Source organism: Stegodyphus dumicola, chromosome 1, assembly GCF_044657685.1.
Source record: "Stegodyphus dumicola isolate Sdum_Otavi_A_Nest chromosome 1, ASM4465768v1".
Lineage (NCBI taxonomy): Eukaryota > Metazoa > Arthropoda > Arachnida > Araneae > Eresidae > Stegodyphus > Stegodyphus dumicola.
In genome coordinates, this window is record NC_140768.1 from 178,017,522 (window position 1) to 178,038,396 (window position 20,875).

General features: G+C 31.0%; 1 protein-coding gene across 5 annotated transcripts in view; it reads left to right on the forward strand.

Moving 5' to 3' along the window:
- LOC118203454 (cyclin-dependent kinase 17-like) overlaps positions 1-20,875 on the forward strand; it is a 286,968-nt gene that overhangs the window by 231,851 nt on the left and 34,242 nt on the right. For all 5 annotated transcript variants that reach the window (XM_085823207.1, XM_085823211.1, XM_085823224.1 and 2 more), the window contains 4 exons: positions 556-615; positions 8,339-8,462; positions 8,553-8,613; positions 10,788-10,847. In XM_085823207.1, coding sequence (XP_085679333.1) covers positions 556-615; positions 8,339-8,462; positions 8,553-8,613; positions 10,788-10,847 — 305 coding nt within the window. The remainder of the gene's footprint in view (positions 1-555; positions 616-8,338; positions 8,463-8,552; positions 8,614-10,787; positions 10,848-20,875) is intronic.

The window sequence follows — 20,875 nt, forward strand, 5'->3', positions numbered from 1 at the left end:
CCCCCCCCCCCCCCCCGAAAAAAAAAGGCTGATTTTTTTTTTTTTTTTTTTTTTTTTTTTTTTTTTTTTTTACATTTAATTTTATAGATAAATGTAATTTGTTGTTCAGTTATGAACTTCCAGTGATCAAGTCATGAAATTCCCATATCAAGAATTTCCACTAAACTATCAATCAAAATCTTTTCATTACTAACTATTTTATTCTCACTTTCTTTACTACTCATAGCTATGCTTCCTAGATTTAAAGCCTTACTACATATTTTGTGGTCTGTTATTTTATTGATGAGTGGAGCACTGTCATTGCAATACAAAACTTTGGTTATATCATCTTCATTTTGTATCACTTTTTTTACATTTCTTCACAAATTCCATTCTTTTGTTTATAATATATATATATATATATATATATATATTTTAAACCTAGTAAAAATTCTAATGACAACAAGATCTTTAAAGTAGTAAACATGATCATTAATACTAATAATGTACTGTGTTTATTGCATTGCGAGATTTTTTTTTTTTTTTTTTTTGTTATAATTGGATTTTCTTTTATAGGAGGGAGATTTGAAAACATACATGGAAAAAGTTGGTCGTATTTGTATGAATAATGTTAAGGTAACTTTAGGAATGTTATTCATTCTCTTAACCTTTTAACTGTCAAGTTATTTTGATGATTTGAGTGCATAAATTGTCAAATTTTTTTATTTCAAAAATGAAATGTTTGCCTTGCAGTCAAAAAATCAAAAAAATGCCACACACTTTGAACTTTAACCTCTATCCTTTGAAACCTTCAGTAAAATGCTGCCATCTGTTGAACTGAAGCCGAAATAAAGTTCTCACGATATATATTTGGGTATAACAATACGATGCACTCAAAAAAAAATTAGCCCAAGTAATATTCAGGCGTGACATTTTGGAATACCAGTGTTGTGCTCGAGATTTTTTCGGGCATGACAGTTAAAATGTTAAGCAATTGCGATTTAATTTTGTATCTTTTAAGCATATGTTATTATTTTTGTATTTTCTTTTGCAATTAAAAATTTGAATTGATTTTGTTTCTGTTTATACTAAGAAGAAAAAAGAAAGAAGTTCTTGAGCAAATTCCTTTAACTTTAATTCTTAAAAGGATGATTTTTGAAATAATGAAAGAGTCATTTAATGTAATACAGTTTAAGATGATTCATATGTGAACTGGGGGTGGGATATCTTTTCCTTAAATTAATCTACTTTTAAGTACAGTAGTGTGCAAATTAATCTGAGCGCTTCATATAAAAGCATAATTTTAATGAACTGTATGTTTATAAAACATGATAGTAAATCTAGTAATTTGAAATACACATTTCTCTAGCTTTATTTACTTACTTCATGTCCTTTGGCATTGATTTTTCAAATTTTCTGCTTATCTGTTTCACGTGATCATCATGAAACCAAACTTCAGTTATATTTAAAATTAAGAGATCTATTGACTATTTTTTTTTTTTTTTTTCTTTTCTTCCATGATTGACTGAAGATTCTAAGTACAGTGGAAGTTACTGAAGAGCTTATTCATTCAAGGATGTATTTTTATGCTTCTGAAAAACACTTCCAAGTTTCTTGGATTCATAGCAGGGTATCAGATCATTTTGCAAAATCTCATCTTCATCGGACCGTAAAGTTTACAGAATTGGGATAACCTTTTCTTAAACTTCATGTATTTAACTAAATTTAACATATCTTTGATTGGTACTGTGGACTGTATGCTGTAAAATGGAAAAGTGAACTAATTTTTATCATCTAGATAGTCTAAAGTTGCTTTTTGTGAGGTCAAGCACCTTTACAGCTGGTTTTGAGAAGTTGTTGCTAAGGCATAGAAGCATACTCATAGAATACCATAATAAACCAATCCTTTTTGTTAATCAAAGCTCGTAAGCTGACAGTTTTCCATGGCTTTTCCTATAAATACAGTATTATCCCAGCTGGTAGTTTTGTCTATCACATTTTACAGTTCTTTAAGAGTTTAAGTGTAACAATCCTATTTTTTTTTCAGGGTTCGTAGCGGTCCTTATAAGTGCTTATAAGTCCTTATATTTGAAAATAAAATATAAAGGCCCTTATAGGTGCTTACTTTTTCTTTAAAGCCCTTATTTTTTTGTTTTTAGTGCTTATTTTTTGCTTTAAGTGCTTTTTTTTTTTTTTTTTTTTTTTTTAAATGAACACGCTTTTTTTCCCCATACCAAAGCCAAAGCCGAAACTAAATAAACAACTTTTCTTCCTAATATGGAATGACAGCTGGTGAGTCATACTCCGGGAAATAGCTTTTCCCCCTTTCTCTGCATTAACATAACCTTTGGTGTGCACAAAGAGTAGAGACAGGTGCCCGTCGTTCTATTGGTCAAAGAATTGCGAAAGCAGTAGAAAATTCCGCTACATTCGGCATTCTTTTCCTCCCACCCAAATACTACATACGTTTGAATTTCTATCAAGATCTTAAAAATTTGCATTCTCGTTCTGCTTGATCAGTTCATATTTGTGTTTATTATGATCATTATGCTAATATTATGAGCATATGTATGAATATTTATAATAACATAGTTGCAGTAACTGCTGAAGTTATAGTAAACTTCCAAAAATGGTTGTGTTTTAACACAGATTAGCTTTCTAAGGAATAATATTCAGAATGCCTTTAATAAAGGGAAAGTAATTGAATAGTCAAAATAATTTCATTTTTTTGGCCAATACAAAGGTTGGGAGGTCTCCCCTTTCTCCGCAAAATCTTGAATATTGAAACTGTTACAGTTCACTGCAAAACAAGCAACGGCCTTTTTTTTTTTTTTTTTTTTTTTTTTTTTTTTGTCACTTTCCAATCTGGATTGAATAGGACTGAAAGTTCTGCGGTCTACCAAGCGAAGAATGATTCTATTCCGGAAATTTAACGCCGTCTGTTGAAAATTAGAATGAAAAACACCAGTTATTTAGTTCTTTATTCTCCCAATACCAGCAGTTGTTGATTCCAATTGCGTAATATAACGTAGGGAAGAATTACCGCGCACGTTTTGCACAATAACGTTTGCGATATTTTTCAGATATAATTAATTTTGATGTTCAAGATTTATTTATGAACACTTAAAAGAGTTTTACTGTGCTTGCTAAGCAGAATATTTTTTTGTTCTGTTGGTTTATTTTTATATGATGCACATATTGAAATGTCAAAAGCATTTATTTAGCGGAAAAATCTAAAGAGAGGCTACAGTCTACCCCACCCCCTCCGCTGCTTCAAGTTACGCTCGACTGTCCGAATATTCGCCAATTTCCAAGTATGCGGGTTAGTTAAGCTTTTACTGTTAAAGATGACTGCATGAAGCAAGTTTCTGTGTTCTGATTTCAGAAATGTTCCTCTTTTTTACTTAAATTACTTTGCTTGCAATACCTGTTAAGAGAAAACTGATATACAATGAAAATTTAGAAAATGTTCAGAATTTAGATTTAAATTATTTAAATATCAATATTAGTGGAAAAATAAATTGTATTTATTATTAGGTTCCAAGTGAATACAATAAATATGCCTTATTATTATTTATTTTCTCTATTTTGAACTGAAATTTCATCATTAAATCTTGTAATATAGTTTAGTTCTTCATAGTTTTTTTTTTTCCTCTCATTGTAAACTAGTTCTGTAAATTGAACTATTATTTAAAGTTAAAAACAAACAAACAAACAAAAAAGTAATTATTTTCCATGCTTGAGGTAATGCTTATTCTCTCTTAATAAGTACTTCATTTCTCATATTTTAAAGTACAAGTCTAATTTTTAAGGTTATGCAGTTGTGTATGATGTAATTAGACAGGTGCTTATTTTTTTAACTAAAATGTGGCTATGAACCCTGTTTTTTCTCTTGGAGAGATATCCATTGCATAAATTTAAAAAAATGAACATAATAAATTAAAGATAAAATTTGGCTAAAGAAATTTAATGAAAATATTTGACACAAATTGTGAAAAATAGAAACTGAAAATAGCTTGCAGAACAATTGTAAATTTAAATGATACAAATTGGAGAGAGAAATTCAAAACTGAGTAACACTGCTATTTACAGACAGTGAAGTACAGTCAAAAGTCTTTAATTCGGACTCATCAGGACTTTGGCGATTCCGAATTATCGGTTTTTCCGGATTATAGATCATCAGTTTAAATCTGGTAAGGTGGCATGCAGAAATTATAAAATTAAAAATATGAAACCGTAATGTATGAAATAAAGAGCAATTATGATCTAAAGGGTATCAAAATTTACAAAAAAAAAAAAAAAAAAAAAGAAGTTTAATATTTATTTGTTTACTTTATTAAACATTTCTTTCAACGCGCGCATGCGTAAAGCATACATTATGCATAGTCGAAATTAGAAAGTTGCGACCATAAGACTATTTGATGTGTATTAACGACGAGGAATTTGATTTAAATCATATCAAAGACGGAGTACATTGAAATGAAATACTACATTTAGTAAGGAATTATAAGCCGAGTAAAATAAAAACATCTGCTCTGAAGATAAGGATAATGCTGACAGATCAACTTTCAGTTCATTGCGTGCCGCGACCTTTCCCCCCTCCTCGCAAAGCAGCGTGAAATTGATTAACAGATTTTGGAATGGTTAGAGAAACAGAGGTTATGCCTTTATCCATTTTTTTGCAGCTATTCCACTTTTTGTTTGATGGACATCGAAACAAGCTTTCATTTTGCAGATCCTTTGGCAGCTCCAGAATCCAAAATTCTTTTTGACATAATCGAAAGTTCAAGCTTACTTTTATAAAACTGCTCTAAGAGTCTGCAAAAAATAATAAGCCGGATCCAATTAAAAGATTAAGAAACAACGCAATCTGCAACATTAACTGAAATAGATAATTAGATAATTTCAGCTTAGCTTATACCGTCCGTTATACATTAAACGCGCATGCATAAATGTATTATGCGCATGCGTAAAGGTATTATAAGCATAAAGTTTGTAGCTTTGAGGTCCAGATTATAGATCATTCTGGATTATGGACATCCGGATTAAAGACTTTTTGACTGTATTTAAAAAGATTTCGGATTTTACAGATTTTGACTGTATTTAAAAAAAAAATAATCTCTTGTTCAGATTGATATATGTGTTACTGTATATCTTATTTTGTTTTTATATCCTAATACACAGGTATATTAAAATGATTGATATAAATGTATATATATTCATTTATAAATAGAGAGTGATAAACAGTAAGTGAATTCAAGTTGTCCTCATAATGCTACATGTGGCATTTTTTTTTTTTTTTTTTTTTTTTTTTTTAATGAATAAGGTTAAGAGGATAATTGGATTTTTCCCATTCTTGCTCAAACATATCATTTATTACTGTGTCTACAGCAATAGCAGTGTTGCTTTTGAAATTGTATCAGCTTTAGAGAAAAGTTGTCTCTGTATATCTTTGGCATACCTCAAAAGGCATAACGTCCAATGAACCCGAGAGCCTAATTTGTGGAATTGTATAAACAAATCTTTGCTGGCATGGGCACTGATATAGTGTGAAAAAGCACACAATTCTAAAGCATTAAAGGGGATCTTTTTAATTTGATTGTAGAGTCATTAGGATTTTTTTTTTTTTTCTTTTAAGTGGGGGAAGAGAAAAATGTGCAATGCCCTTGCCGAGACTCGAACCTGGGTTTCTCGAATACACCCCAAGTGGGCTATCATTATGCCATGAAGGCATTCAGAAAGGGAGGGGGGAGAAAATACCTTATATGACGAACACTGGGCCAAAAGAAAAAAAAAAAAAAAAAAAAGGACAGTTCTATATCTTCAGTTCTACTGGGCCAATTGAGGAAATTCAACTTTCGTTTTTCATGTGTCGAAAGTGCGACTTAGGATATGTATTAGATTTATATATAGCATTGTTCTAATATCAGTATTTTGACATAAAATCAAGCTTTTTACTGAAATAACATACCAATTTTTTTCCATATTTCAATTCTATGACTCAAATTATGCCAAACTACCACGTTTTGTAAAAATCGCACGATTATTTTTTAAAAAATTACCTCTCAAAATTTTAGCTCCTCAATGTTAATTGAGTTTGGTATATATTGATTAATCTCCTTTTTTTTTTTTTTTTTTTTTTTTTTTTGGTTAAGCTTATTTGATTCTTCCGTTCACATTTGGAAATTCAGCTTGATTCTAAATAAAATTCACCCATTTTTTATGATTTATTTTTAAAATTTGTATTTTTAAGTAATTTTTATAAATTTTTCAAAAAAAATTGAATTATAAGCTATCAAGTTTTTACCATCATCTTAAAGTAGATGTATTTCTAAGCTTACCTGCAAAAAATTACAATTTTTTTATTCAAAATTTCCTAAGATGTATGTGAATTTATATATTGGCACGTTTTGAAATTTCACATATTTGTTGAAAGCAATAAAACATCAGAAGTGGTTTAAACACTTTGTTAAAGTTTAGAAATGATGTTACCTTTTTTCCAGTAATACACAATGTGAAAAGGTAGGAACGAGGTGCCTTTTTTTCCGCTCCAGCACAATTTAAGGGAAAGGAAAATTGGTTGCCATATATTAAGAAGTTCGCCAAGAGAATTATTCTTGGTCAAACTAAAAAAATTTCGCCAAGATAAATTTTAGAATTTCTCTATAAATTTCGCACCAAATTTTCTAAAATTTAATATCTGGCAGTGCTCTCTCTCTGTATCTATACAATATATATCCTAAGTCGCGCTTTCGGGACATGAAAAATGCAATTTGAATTTTGTCAATCAGCCCAGTAGAATGGGAGATATAGAACTGTTCCCCCTTTTTTGCGCAGTGTATATCAAGTTAATAAGTATGAAATAATACGCAGTGTATATCAAGTTATTTTTTGCACAGTGTATATCAATATTTTTTGTGCAGTGTATATCAAGTTAATAAGTATGAAATAATACTCATTTGAAACTGAATCAACCATTCTGAGTAACCTTGTTTGTGAGAACTATTTAGATCAGTGTTAAAGTTTTAATGTTTGATGTTACTTTAACTACTTAAGATAAGTTTTCACTTCTAAAGAAAAGTTATTCAAGATTATTTTGTTTTTTATCACCTCTAAGATTTGTAAGTAATAATATTCTTGGTTTAGGCATTTTATTGTTTGTATATTCACTGTAGAGCAAAGTATATGAAGGAGAAAGGTGAAAATATTTGAATAAAGCTAACATATAAAGGATTTGATAAAGCAATTATAAAACTATCAGCTTTTAATTAATGCCTTAAAAAAATTCTAATTAACAGTTGTTATTCTTCATTTAACACAGTTATAAATTTCATAAAAAGCAAATAATTGATAATATAATTATTAATTACTCGAATAATAGAAATTCCTTAGTAAGAAAAATCTGTATTTAAAAAATGAAGGTAATGACTTAATAGACCTGTTAAGTTTTAAAACCTTTTATTCAGTAATTTTAGACTATTAGTATAGACCTGTTAAGTTTTAAAACATTTTGTTTAGTAATTTTAGACTTTTAGTATGTATGATTTAAATGACTTAATTGAATGTATATGTCATATTAAACTTGATATCATATGAAAGTACTTAAAAGATTTTATTTGGATGTCCTATCTTCTTTTCATAGGTATAATTTTACTTATTTTAACAAACTTTGAAAGCTTTAATTTTTTTTAAATTATTATTATTATTATTATTATTATTATTATTATTATTATTATTTTCAACCACATTTAACTTTAAATTTCAAAGCATTTTTGCATTTGATAACTTGGCAACTTACCTCCATCTGCATGTATGCAGTATTTCTTTTGATAGGGAAGAAGCACTTTTGTCAGCGAATGCACATTATATGCTTATTTTTCAAATATTGCTTTCATTATCAACTACAATTTTTATGTGGAATCATTGCTGAATTACATTCATAAATTTTATTAAGATCAGAATTAATGTTAAATTTTCCCTTATAATTTGTTTTCTTAAGCAATAACTTTTTTAATTGATTCAGTTTTGATATATTTTAATTTCAGTATTAAGTTTTGATTAAACCATTTCATATACATTTTAAAAAGTTAAAATTGTCAATTTTAGACATTTAAAGTTGGTTGGTAGTTATTAAAATATCGGAAAATTCTCTTTAGATGATTTTTGGAAAATATGTTGCTCATGTTATAATATTTGATAATGAATATGCATCTATTAATAAGAAAATGTCATGATTCTTATAACTTTTTGCAGAATTTATTTTGAATTTAGGTTATCTCTTAGAGTAAAAAACTTATTTATAAAAACAAATTGGTTTACTTGCTTTATAAAATAAAATTGATGTGTATCTGTTTTACAGTTATTCCTTTTCCAATTACTGCGTGGTCTGGCATATTGTCATCGAAGGAAGATTTTACACAGAGATCTAAAACCTCAAAATCTCCTAATAAATGATAAAGGAGAGTTAAAATTAGCAGATTTTGGTATGGTTTTTAAAACATATTTGTTCTATCACTTAAATAGTATATTATAGTATGTATAACATACATTGATTTAATATGTTTTGTTTTCAGGACTAGCCAGAGCAAAATCTGTTCCTACTAAAACATATTCCAATGAAGTAGTTACATTATGGTATGCCATTCAAATCATTTTAAATTTAATTTTATTAAATATTCTTAACAGCCATTCTGTCTGATTTGATTGCAAGTTTGTAGTCTAAAATAAAAGTAGATTTTACATTTTATATCAATATATATATATATATATCTGTGTTAAATACACATGTGCTTCATACATATTGTCTCTAAAGTTGTATAGCTCTGCCAAGCACTTGTATGTATGGTTATAGTTAATAGGCATGGAGCAGTTACAGTGTTTCCATTTTAAAAGCATTATGGAGCATGTTCAATTTTAAAATAGTATGTTAAAGTATATTTGACTCATGTTTCTGTTGCTGTTGTTCCAATATGCCCATAGTTAGAGGAAAATTTATTGCAGTGGAAGGGTGGTAAGGAGGAAGGCAGGGTACAGACACATTGCTAGTTGCAGATGTTTTGCTGTACTGCTGGGTTGTGTTGGCCCTTCATTGAGTGCGAAATTCCCTGCTACAAAGCCATTTAGTGTTCAGGAAGGTGCCTTCATTGTTGAACAGTATTTCAAAACAAGTTTGTTTTAAAAAAAGCTGCTGTAAATTCACAGAAATGTTCAGTAAGGGTGCTTGGACTACAAGTTCAATTCAGAAAATAGTCAATAAATTCCATAAGACAAGAGTATGTATGTAACATATGTAATGTAATGTGAAATACTGACATAAGAGGACTGTACTAACACAAGAGGCAGTGACTAATGTTAGTGAAATAGTGACAAGATCTCGCCACAAACCTTCATGACGCCCTAAACCAGGAGATGCAAATGTCTGTAGGATCAGCCCATACGGCTGTGAGGAAAGTATTGAAATTATAGAAATTATATCCATACGGAGTTCAAGTTTTTCATGAATTAAACAAATTGACTATCCTAATTGTGTGCACTACTGTCAATGGTTGAAAGACTTCATTGGGAATTACATCACTGTTCGGCAACGTGTTTTCTAATAAAGCCTAGTTTTACCTGAATGGTTACGTGTCTTCGCAAAATTATCGAACATGGAGCTTTGGAGTCCCCTCTCCACCCTCAAAACATTGCTGTCTGCTGTGCCATATCCAGATGGCAAGTGGTAGAGCCAATTTTTTTAAAAACATAATAAGATAGTGAAACTTACCAAAACAGTATAATGCAGTTTGTTGCAATGTTGGAACCAGCAGAGCATCAATGTTGGTTTCAGCAGGACGGCACAACTCTGCATATTTCCAGTGAGATTATGGCTATATTAAAAGTTTTCTTTTGGTATAAGATTATGTCAAAGGGACTGTGGCCTGCCACACGCCCAGACCTTTCAAGTCTGGATTACTAATTGTGGAGGGTGTTGAAGCAAAATGTATGCAGGCAAAATCCTCGCACCTTAAAAAAGCTGCAACTTAACATCACTGTGGAAATTAGGAGTATAACTGTCCATATGTTGCATGAAATATGGAAAAGCATGTTAACATGTGTGTTCATGAACAAGTTCATTTTCAACATTTGCTTTAAGAACCTTACTTGTATATTTTATATATTTATGCTCTGTGCCACTTTTAAATTGAATGTATTGTAGTATTCTCCTCGCTATTCTGGTTTATCTTTCATAACTCCCTCAAAACTGATTAGTAATGAATGGTTGATTGATACAAGAGTATTGTTAAAATTAGGAACTGTTCTTTCATTTTCACTTGCCATTACTTAACATTTATTAGATTAAATTCAGGCAAAGTGACATAAAATAAGATGTAAAGCTGTTACAGATATATCAAAAAATAATTTGGAAGAATTATTGAGAAAGCTGTATGTTCTTATGTAGGACCTTGTTCTTATATTACCAAGAAATGCATTAACATTGAGGTAATCTGAATATCCACAAGAAAAACACGGTGCCTGCCTATGGCAGTAGTAGTCTGGTATTGGTGTCATGGCCCTTTATATTTTTAACATTTTTAATAAACAAAGCTATTGAAGACTTTGTATGAAAAGTAATAAGTTTATGAGAAATTTTTATTTTTTTAATATGTAGAGCAAAATGCTGATTCACTGTTATTGTTCATTTAAAGTTATTGTTTTTTTTTCCTAAGATTGATAGATAATATTGCAATATTTCAAAAAGCATTAAAATGAGCTTTTTTTTTTTTTTTTTTTTTTTGTTTTGTTTGTTTGTTTTGTTTTCCCCTTTTCAGGTATCGTCCCCCTGATGTGCTTCTAGGCTCTACAGATTATTCTACATCGATTGATCTGTGGTATGTTATTAAATATCCAAGTGAACTTAAAAAGCTATTTCTCTTCTAGAACTTATTCATTTAAAAAATAATCAATAAACTGTGTTATATTTTTAATGTTGCTTGCAGTTTGTTAACCGTTTTCGCTAAAAAGACGTGCCACGCACATCGAAATGCTTTTGTCTCAAACCGCGCGAAAAAAGGAAAATAATGTGGTGCACACGTCACCTAACAACGAGATTGTTTATTTCTCGAGTTACAGCTCTGGATTGCACATGCAGACGTGGAGCGACGTAAATGAGACATTTTACCGCTTGTTATATTGTAGCACACAGCACCGCAACCGTGAAGTTTAGTCGTAGCGCAAGTGGTTAATGTTGATGTGTGTTCTGTGATACATATTCCATGTTTTTACCATATGTTACCTACATTAAATATTCTGTTAGTTTCCGGTAATTTAAAATTGCAAAAATAGCAGAAAGCCATAATCTGTATATGGGGAGGGGCAATAGGAAAAATAACTGGTTAGGTAATTAATCATTTGTGTTAGCTGAATGCTTTTTTTTTTTTTTTTTTTTTTTTTCCTATTACACTGGTGAGTAAAATTTTAAATAAGAAGGTATACTATCCTCAAGTACCTTAATTTTGTAAGATTGTCCAAAATTTTCATTTTTTTATTGCTAAATTTTTATTATGAATGCAGATTATTGCAAACAACAAATTGACAAATTATTCACTTAAGGGGTAATTAGAGAGTACTGAAAAAAATGTTTTATTAAGATCCTGAATATACTTATTGTTTTAAAAAGTAACAGTATATAGAATAAATATAACATAGAATAAATCATAAGCAAATATTTTGTTCATAATAATTCCATTCTAATAACGTTCTTTCTAATTATCACTCTATTGGAAGGTGCTGCAGACAGTGCTGCAGTCAAGTCTATTTCCTGCCGTAATCTAACGCTGAAATATTAACATCATCTCTTCATCGCTCTCTATACTGAGAGCGACGATGTTAATTTTATAATCAGAGAGAGGGAAGCCAGAATATAATATAACATATGGTGAGTACATGGCTGTTAGAATTACTATGACCTTATTAGAACATTTCCAGTAGCTATAAAATGAGTCAAAGCAGACTTCTTGTGCCATTTTGTGACCACATTTGTAACTAACTCAATGCAACAAATTTATTCACGGTTTAAATTTATGAGTAAGATATTGTCAAGATACACAAGTATTTTCAAGTTTTTTAGTAAAAATAAAAGATTCCGAGTATTCCCGGGCTTTTAAGTGAAGGGGCTAAAATAGTTACTCTAAATTCGCATAAACATAAAGTTTAATTCAAATTTGATTTCGCTTAGTACATCAAAACTGGTGTTCTTATGCTTCATTTGAAAGCTGATAGTTTAAAAAAAATTATTGAACACATTGAATTTTCATACTCCTGAGAAAAATGACATTTATTAAAATAGTAATTACCTGTAAAATCAAATCAGTAAAATACATTTAACTTAACCTTTTGAGGCCGGGGCTTTGGTAGCAGTAAAAGCTACCAAAGGACGGGAAATCTTGAACCAAATGCTTTCCCCCCTTTAAGAAATCACCCCCTATTTGCAACAAAGATTCTTGTGTGTAGTTTAATGGATTCCCAGATGGGTACATCTATGTCGCGAAAGGAAGACCTTTGAAAGAGATAAGTGTTTAAAACTCCAGGGACGTCAAATTTGACAATTCACCCCACTTTTCAGCCTGGAAAATGGGGGGAAAAGACATGGCCACTAAAGTGGACAACCCCGTCTTTTCAAAGAGAGGACTCTATGGCCACTATAATGGCCATCCCGTCTTCAAAAGGTTAATTCTTGGAAGTCTAAATATGCATCTTGTTCCATAATCCAGTAATACTTAGGGGGAAAATAAAATGCTACTGGATTCATAAATGAGGTACTAAACGTTTTATCTCATTAAGCTGTTTATTGCTTATGAATCACAAATTGTCCATTTTTGTAATTAATGAAGAAACAAGGCCTCCAATGGGAAAGATCAGTGATAACATCCATTCACTCTACTTATTCCAAGATTTACCTCATTTCATATCTCCCAAACACAATTCACACCACATAATGAAGGGATTTTTGCTAATACCGCAAATTCCTTCCAACTAGATGTTGAAAGATTTCTAAACTCTTCATGTCAGAGAGACATACAATATACAACCATGCACGAAGTTAGCGAATATATCGCTAAATTAAATTCTAAGAAAGCGCTTGGATTGGACTCTATTTCTAATCACATGTACCTACCCACCAGCTATCTATTTTTCTTAGTAATGTTCATAAATTATTTGTTACTGCATTGCTATTTTTCTCAAAGCTGGAAGAGAGCACTTATTGTGCCTATTCGGAAACCTGGACATTGCCATTCAAATCCTCAAAATTATACACCTATCATCCTCCTATCTTCGTTATCAAAATTTACGAATTTGTGCTACTTAAATGCAAGAATGATTTTCTCCGAAGCCAAAAAGTCCTTATTGATGAGCAATTTGGTTTCCAAACAAAACACTGTGCAATAAACCAGCTTCTGAGGACAGTGGAGTTCATTCATGAAGGTTTTCGTAGCAAAATGCTTACTGATGCCCTTTTTCTTGACATAGCCAAAGCATTTGATAGGACTTGGCATACGGGTTTTATTATCAAGCTCATGCGACTTGGTATTTTGACTCAACTTATTCACATAATTAACTCGTATCTCACTAATCGTTCTTTCTCAGTACGAGCTAATTCTATCATTTTGGCTCCCCGTCCAGTCCTAAGTGGCGTAGCTCAAGGTGGTCTACTTGGACCGACTACATTCAATATCTTTATCAAAAACATTCCAAAATCACCCAGTGTTACTCTAGCACTCTATGCAGATAACACTGCCATCTTAACAAAACACAAACATTTGAATGTTCTTGTTCACAATCTTCAGAGTTATCTCCATGGCCTTTAGCACTGGCTCGTTACTTGAAAAATCAAAATTGATGCCGCTAAATGTGCTTCCATGATATTCACATGCTCCTGAATCCCGTACCCTACCATTAAGGTCTTCGATTATTATTCTTATTATTATTCTTATTAAGGTCTTCGATTATTATAAGGTCTTCGATAATTATGTTCAAGTATTTAGAATTCCAAATTAATATGACGTCTTCATATTGATTATACACCCAATAAAACAAAGACCGTCAGAACCCAACTTTACCCACTTCTAGGCCAAAAGAGCTCTTCGTCAATTAAGAACAAAGCTCTTCTCTATACTTCCATCTTTCAACCAATATTTTTGCTTGCTTGCACCATCTGGGGAACAGCTGCAAAAATACACATAAAAAAACTTCAAGGCTTTCAAAGTAAGACCCTGCTTTTAGTCCTTAAGGGGACATATGACATAAAAATTTTCAATTTTGGCCTAAAAAAATAAAGTAGCCTGAGACGATTCTAAAAATATATAATTTATCTATGTTTACAAATTTAGAAATTTTTCATTAAAAAATGTAAACAAGCACTAGCAGGCCCATCAGTTCAGAAGGGGCAGATGTCTGGTGTGGCAGAAATAAAGCCATATAAGCGCTGGTAAAAAGTATGTTCATACACACTCTTTGTTTAGAACATGTTTTATTAGCTGAGAGGAAAGAAGTCTCTCTAACAAAAAACTACTGTCATTCATGGAAGAAGTCAAAACCCACTGCTCAACCGGTCATCTTTTCCCATTCTTGACCCATTCACCCTGGGGTGTTCTCCATCAAAATTGGGGGGCCAAACTGAGCTAAATTGCACTGTCACCTGTAAGTCACTGTCACCTGGTCAACGACAAGTGCTCCTTGCGCTGCTATATGTCAGACAAGTGAACAACAACAACTCAAAACCCAAATGAAAGTTTTAATATTTGCATCTGGACACACATACCAAAAACTGTTTTTGTGAGTGTCATCACATTAAAATTAGGTTTTTTAGATGCGGTAATATGTTTTAATGATGGTGTACAAAGCCTCAATAAATAATGGAATTATTGGGAACACAACCAGTGTTTTATACTGTAAAGTTTTTGCAGAAATAGATTGCGATAGAATTCATGAGGCCCATCTCGCTTACTAAAAAGCTTTCTAAAATGGCTAGAAAGAAACGTAAGTTAATAAAACTCAAACAACTAGATGCAGAAATGCCAGTTCAATATGATTATAGTGCAGGAAAATGTTAAAATGATACTTTTTATAAATTATTAGTGTTTAAATTGTTTTTTCAGTTTTTCTCAAAATGCATTTTTTAAAAAATTTTTGGTATACTTTTCTTGAAAACTATGCAGCCTAGAAGTTTTAACCCTTTAACGGTTTGACCCGTATTTTCTCGTTCTTTTATGCAGGTCTCTTAACGGTTCGTTACGGATTATTCTTAGTTTAAAAGTACCCTCGAAAACGTATCTACCTGTGTTTTTGTAATAGGGAAAAAATGTGCCAAAAACAAGTAGCCCGTATTTTGTAGGTCTTCCAACCCCCATTGCGTAAGGGAACAAGGGTCCACGCACCCCTGACAACAATGGGTAATGGCAGTCATTAGCGCAGGGAGAAGTCTTCTTGATGTTTTGAGATAAAGGCCTTACACTGACTCTAAGGAAACAAATTTATTACCAGTTACAAAGTGAATGTATATATAAAAGGAATTAAGAATTTCCATTTTAGAACAAGTATTGAATAAAATAAACAAGTTTTTATAAAATAAACTTTTATTTATGACTCATAAAATTATTAATGAATTAAAATGAGAAAAATAATGTATTATATAATTTATTGGGAACACGTGATTAAATAATTCTCTTAAAAAAATTCTACAAATTTATATCTCAAATAATAAAAAACGTGCAGCTCTCTTGATAAATTTATAAATCTTATACTTTTGACAATGCGATTCGATTATTTGATTTCATTACTTAAGAATCTATTATTCTTGTTATAAAACTGTACAGGAATTTTTCAAAGGGGCTCTTATTCCCATTAACTGTACGACAAATTATTTTTCTCCTTTTGGTTGTCTTTTACTTCCAAAATTCCTCTTATCTCATAAAAGTATAAAGTTTTAAAAATTCGTCCCAAATCAGAAATTATATTAATTTTATGCAAATTTTATTTCAAAAGCTATTTTACGCTCTGTAAAGTGATGCAAACTTAAAATCTGTGAGATTTTTAGTTTATTCTTTAAATGGAAATATGTGCAAAAAATTTTTTCTACATTAAATTTTAAGACCTCTAAATCAAATTTTATAAAACTCGGTTTACCTTGCCGTATTTTCATCCATAAACGGTGCGAGTACAAAATTTGAACTCGTTAGCTTATCGAGAAATAGTCTAAATATCGATGACGAACTTCTGATTATAGCGACAAACACCGTGATTGAAATGCATACAATTTTTTAAACAAACTTGCCGGATCTTAAATATTATATTTTTAAACACTTTGGAAAGTTCAGTTAATGCTGATATCAAATAACCATCATTTTTATAACATTCTTGGTATTATAAAACATGTATGTGACATTCATATGCGATTCCCAACAGCTATGTTCATTTATCAAAGTGGCCGCTTTTGTGACAAACATAATTATATATTGTGATGCTCGTTCTGTATCCTCCACTATCTATGATACTCATTATCAATATTTAATTATGTTCTATATCTATACAGAAATATTGGTAACACTGAGAGAGGTCAACAAAATTTTTGCAAATATTTAATTATTTGAGTTACATAATTACTTATACTAGCTCAGGAAATTTTGAGTCATTTTGTAAGAATAATCTATTCTTTAAAATTCCTTTTTCGCCCCCCCCCTTTATGCTTAATGACTTTAATCTGATGACTGGAAGGTTGTGAAAACTAAAAGCTGAGTATATAATTACAGATCTCACTAATAAATGCTTTACAAATACAACTCTTCATATTTAGCAGAAGTTTTTGAAAATGCATTTATATAGATTGTTGTAGAAATCAACAAAGTTTTATGCCAATTTAAATTTTTTTTCTTCCCCTAATTTTCAGTTGCTTATGAACATATTAAAAAAGCTTTCCTGCTCAAAATTTTAACTATTGTAAAATATTCATAATCGCAATCGATTTGATGTTTACAGTTTTTTTCCGTGCGATTTCTCTAAAAAGAAAGAATTACAATTGTATTTAATAAAGAAAATTTAATGGATTTGGAATCTGTGCAAGAGGACTGAAACTATCATGGAAGGAATTTCTAAGAGTAACTAGATCTCATCCACACTGAACGTAGAAAAACCCTGGAAAACTTTCATAGAAGAAGCGCATTGGTCAGGATTTGAACCCATGTCGAGTTACCAGTATTCAGCGGTTTTAGCGATTGGCCACTGAAACCCCCACAGCCCGATTTAAAAATCTTGTTTAGAAAACTTTCATCTTGATTTAGAGTGATAGGTGTCATAGTTTGAAGGCTAGGATTATTTGAATACAGCAAAACACACGAGGACTATCTGCTTTTAAGGAGAAAGGTGCCTTCATAGAAGACTTTCTAATGAATAGCTCATACTCATGTTATACATGGAAAAATACCACACAGCCATCGCATTCGTTCGTCTGAGTTTGAAACCAAATCGAACAACTAATATTTAGCGGTCTTATCGGCAAAGTTAGTAAAGTTAGTATAACTAGACTTATTATTATGTATTAATAGATATGTATTACCAGACTGTATGGCATCTAAATTAAGAAATTTAAAAAATCTCTTCTGAGGTAATCTTTAACCCAAGTTAAGTTTTTTTTAATGCTGATGAGTAATATAATTATGAAAGAGTTCACGTCATTTGTGTCACTTTCTGATTGTTAGGTAAAATTAGTGTGATTTCAATCAACGATTATTTAAACCTGCTACAAGAAAAAAAAAAAAAAAATACATGAAAATTTTCTTTAAAATATCAGGAATTATTGAAAAAAAACTTCTATAATTTATAAACGAGGAAACATATTTAACCAGATTTTATATGTGTGAAAAAATAATGAATTATGATCTCCTCTAGTGGAGATCTTTGTAATTATATTTCTAATTCCAAAATCAAAGTGAGAAATCTAGTCGCTGAAGCAACACAACACTATCAATTCTCGTAGGCTTCTATTTTCCACGAAGGAATAGATCAGCTGCATGGAATTTTCATGGTTTTCTCTATATGTAAACCTAAATGCATGTAAGTTTTCCTTAGAAAGTTCGCTGGAAGTGAAATATTTTGATCTTAGAAGATAGATATCTCGTGCTTTAGTAAAGTTAGCAAATCTAAATACAGAGATGACAGTAATATGTTTGGGGCCCTATTCTAAAAATTAAAAGTAGCGAAAAACACCCTACATCGCCCCCTTTTACTTACTTTTATACTTTTATCTAAGAATTATATATTACATCGATAAAAATATCTCTAAATTAATGTTATTTGGATTTGCAAACCATTTTATGCTAAAATACATCTTCCCATATGGTCGCTTTTACTCACTGGGAGTCGATGCTTCTTGAAGATGCCGATTCATGAGTGAAAAATTATTTTATTGCTTTTCCGGTTTCCCCTAATCGTTAACAGAAACGCCGAACCTTCAGGAGAAAACAGCCTATCTATTGGTGTTAATTCGTCAGTAAAGAGAGGCCCACCAGCGGCCGAGTGGTAAAGTCGCTGAACACTGGTGGTTCGGTCCGAGGTTCGAATCCTGCGAACGGGCTGGCTGCATGGGCGTTTTCGTGGTTTTCCCCATGTTTAACGTGTATACGAGCCAGTTTCCCATAGAAAGTCCTCCATGAAGGCATCCCTCCCCTTAGGCAGATAGCCCTTGAGGCTTTGCCATAATCACATGCACGTGTCAGTAAAGAGATACAGCACTGAATGGAGGAAAGTACATTTTTGTTATTGGTTTTATTTGTAGAAATCTTGACTTTGCTTTGCTTTTCCCTCAAAATTCAAGCAATACGAAATCTACTAGAAAAGATATACTCTCTAAGGTATAAAACTTTTGTGTAATAAAATTATAAAATGCGGTATATATGTATGTTGAATGATCTAAAATTCACTTAGCTCAAAAAGAAGTTTTTTGTAATACTTGTGCAAAGTAAGATAATAATAATTTATTTACTAAAGAAATATTGATTATATTATCTTCTAATATAATTTTACTAGAAATATCAAAAAAGAGGGAACCCATATGTAGGAGGTTTAATTCCGAAAATTGTAATTTAATGTAACTTGAACGTAAATTATGTAAAAGACGTTTTATGTAATTTATGTAAAAAACCCTTACTTAACGTAAATTATGTAAAAAATGTTTTACCTATCAACATAGTGTAATGGAAAAGCGATACCAGAAAAAGTAAATTTGAGAAAGGCGGAATAATAGGCAGACCTTGGATTTTTCGAAGCAAGAAATGCAAAAATTTAGCAGTGGTGTCATTATTCTTCTACCAACAATGTCTTCCAAATTCTAATTAGAAGAACATCCATTTGTAGCAACATAGGGAGAATGGCATAATTCCTTATTTTGTCCCTCTTATAGGGTCAAAGAGAAGAAGCACGAGACTCTGTCAGCCTAATTCATGTGTTCACAAATTATCGTCTATCACGTTTCCATACATTCCATTTTTCTGAGGACAAAATACGAAAAATCCTCTATGCTCTTGCATGGATACAAACCGCAGACCTTCCGAATGCTAGTCCGGTCTACTATCACTTACATCACAAGAGCCCTCAAAAAAGAATGAGATACTTTCTTATAATATATACGGATATATAAACTGATGATTCTAAAATTTTATTATCATAAGACTGGAAAAAATTCAGGATTTAATTCATTTTTATACATTTTAAAATAAATTCAATGTTTCAGAAAGTTAAGATAAAATATTTATTAGAATGCCAAATTTAAGCATTTCAATTATTTATATAATAAAGGATAAACTTTATATTTATAAAGAAAAATTGTTAATAATATCCCTCTGATTTTAGAAAGAAATTTATTTCAAGTGATATGTTTAGCTTAAAATTAACGGGAGCAAAACTATGCTAAAACAAAAGGCACACATATTGTTATTATCTCCTTTAAATTAATGATATCTATACTGCTGACAAATTGTTACCTGACATGCCTACTACAATATTTATACATAATTGATCCTTTCTAGACTAATACTGGCGTGGCATATTTCTATGGAATGATTTGCTATTATTCCTAATTTAAGTTTCACATACTTTCATATTTAGGACCACATATTATTACATAGCACTGAAGATTACTCAATGTATCATAAAAGATATGCTATATGATTTATGTTGTAAATGACTAAATTTAAATGTTATATGCTCACATGTACACATACTCCAGAAACCTGACACATTTCGAAATTTCTGATAAATCAAAATTACTGGAATATTTCATCAGAAAGCAGTTTTTAAATTTTGGTAAATTTCGTGTGATTTCGACATAAATTAGCCTGATCAACAAAAATGCAAAGCTCATGAGGGCCATTAGAACACAAGTGATTAAGGTCATTGAACCACAGTAATTAAACCTGGCTCCGAATACTGATGAACCAGCTAAGTGTATGGATCTTTTCGTGATTTTCCCTCCATGTGTAACATTAATACAAGTAATTTACCCTTATAAAGTACTCCCCAAAAACATTCTTTTCTTAAAATAGAGAGTACTTGTATGTTTTGAGCTAAATGAAAGAAACATAAACAAAATTCAGATGCATGAAATTCCCTGATGCATGAAACGAACGCGAACCAGTTTCCTATAAATCCTACCTGAAGGCATTTTATCTTTCAGGTTGAGAGGCTTTGTCTGCTTTGCCTTTATTCATTGAAATCAAACAACAGTAAACAACGTCCCCTAATAACGACAAAAACCTAACATTGGGGAAGGAAAGAGGTGATAAACAGTTCTTAAGAGAAAGGCTCTTTGTAAGTGTAAAAGTCCCATCTGGGACAGCCGAATACTGTTAGTTCAACCGGTATTCGATCC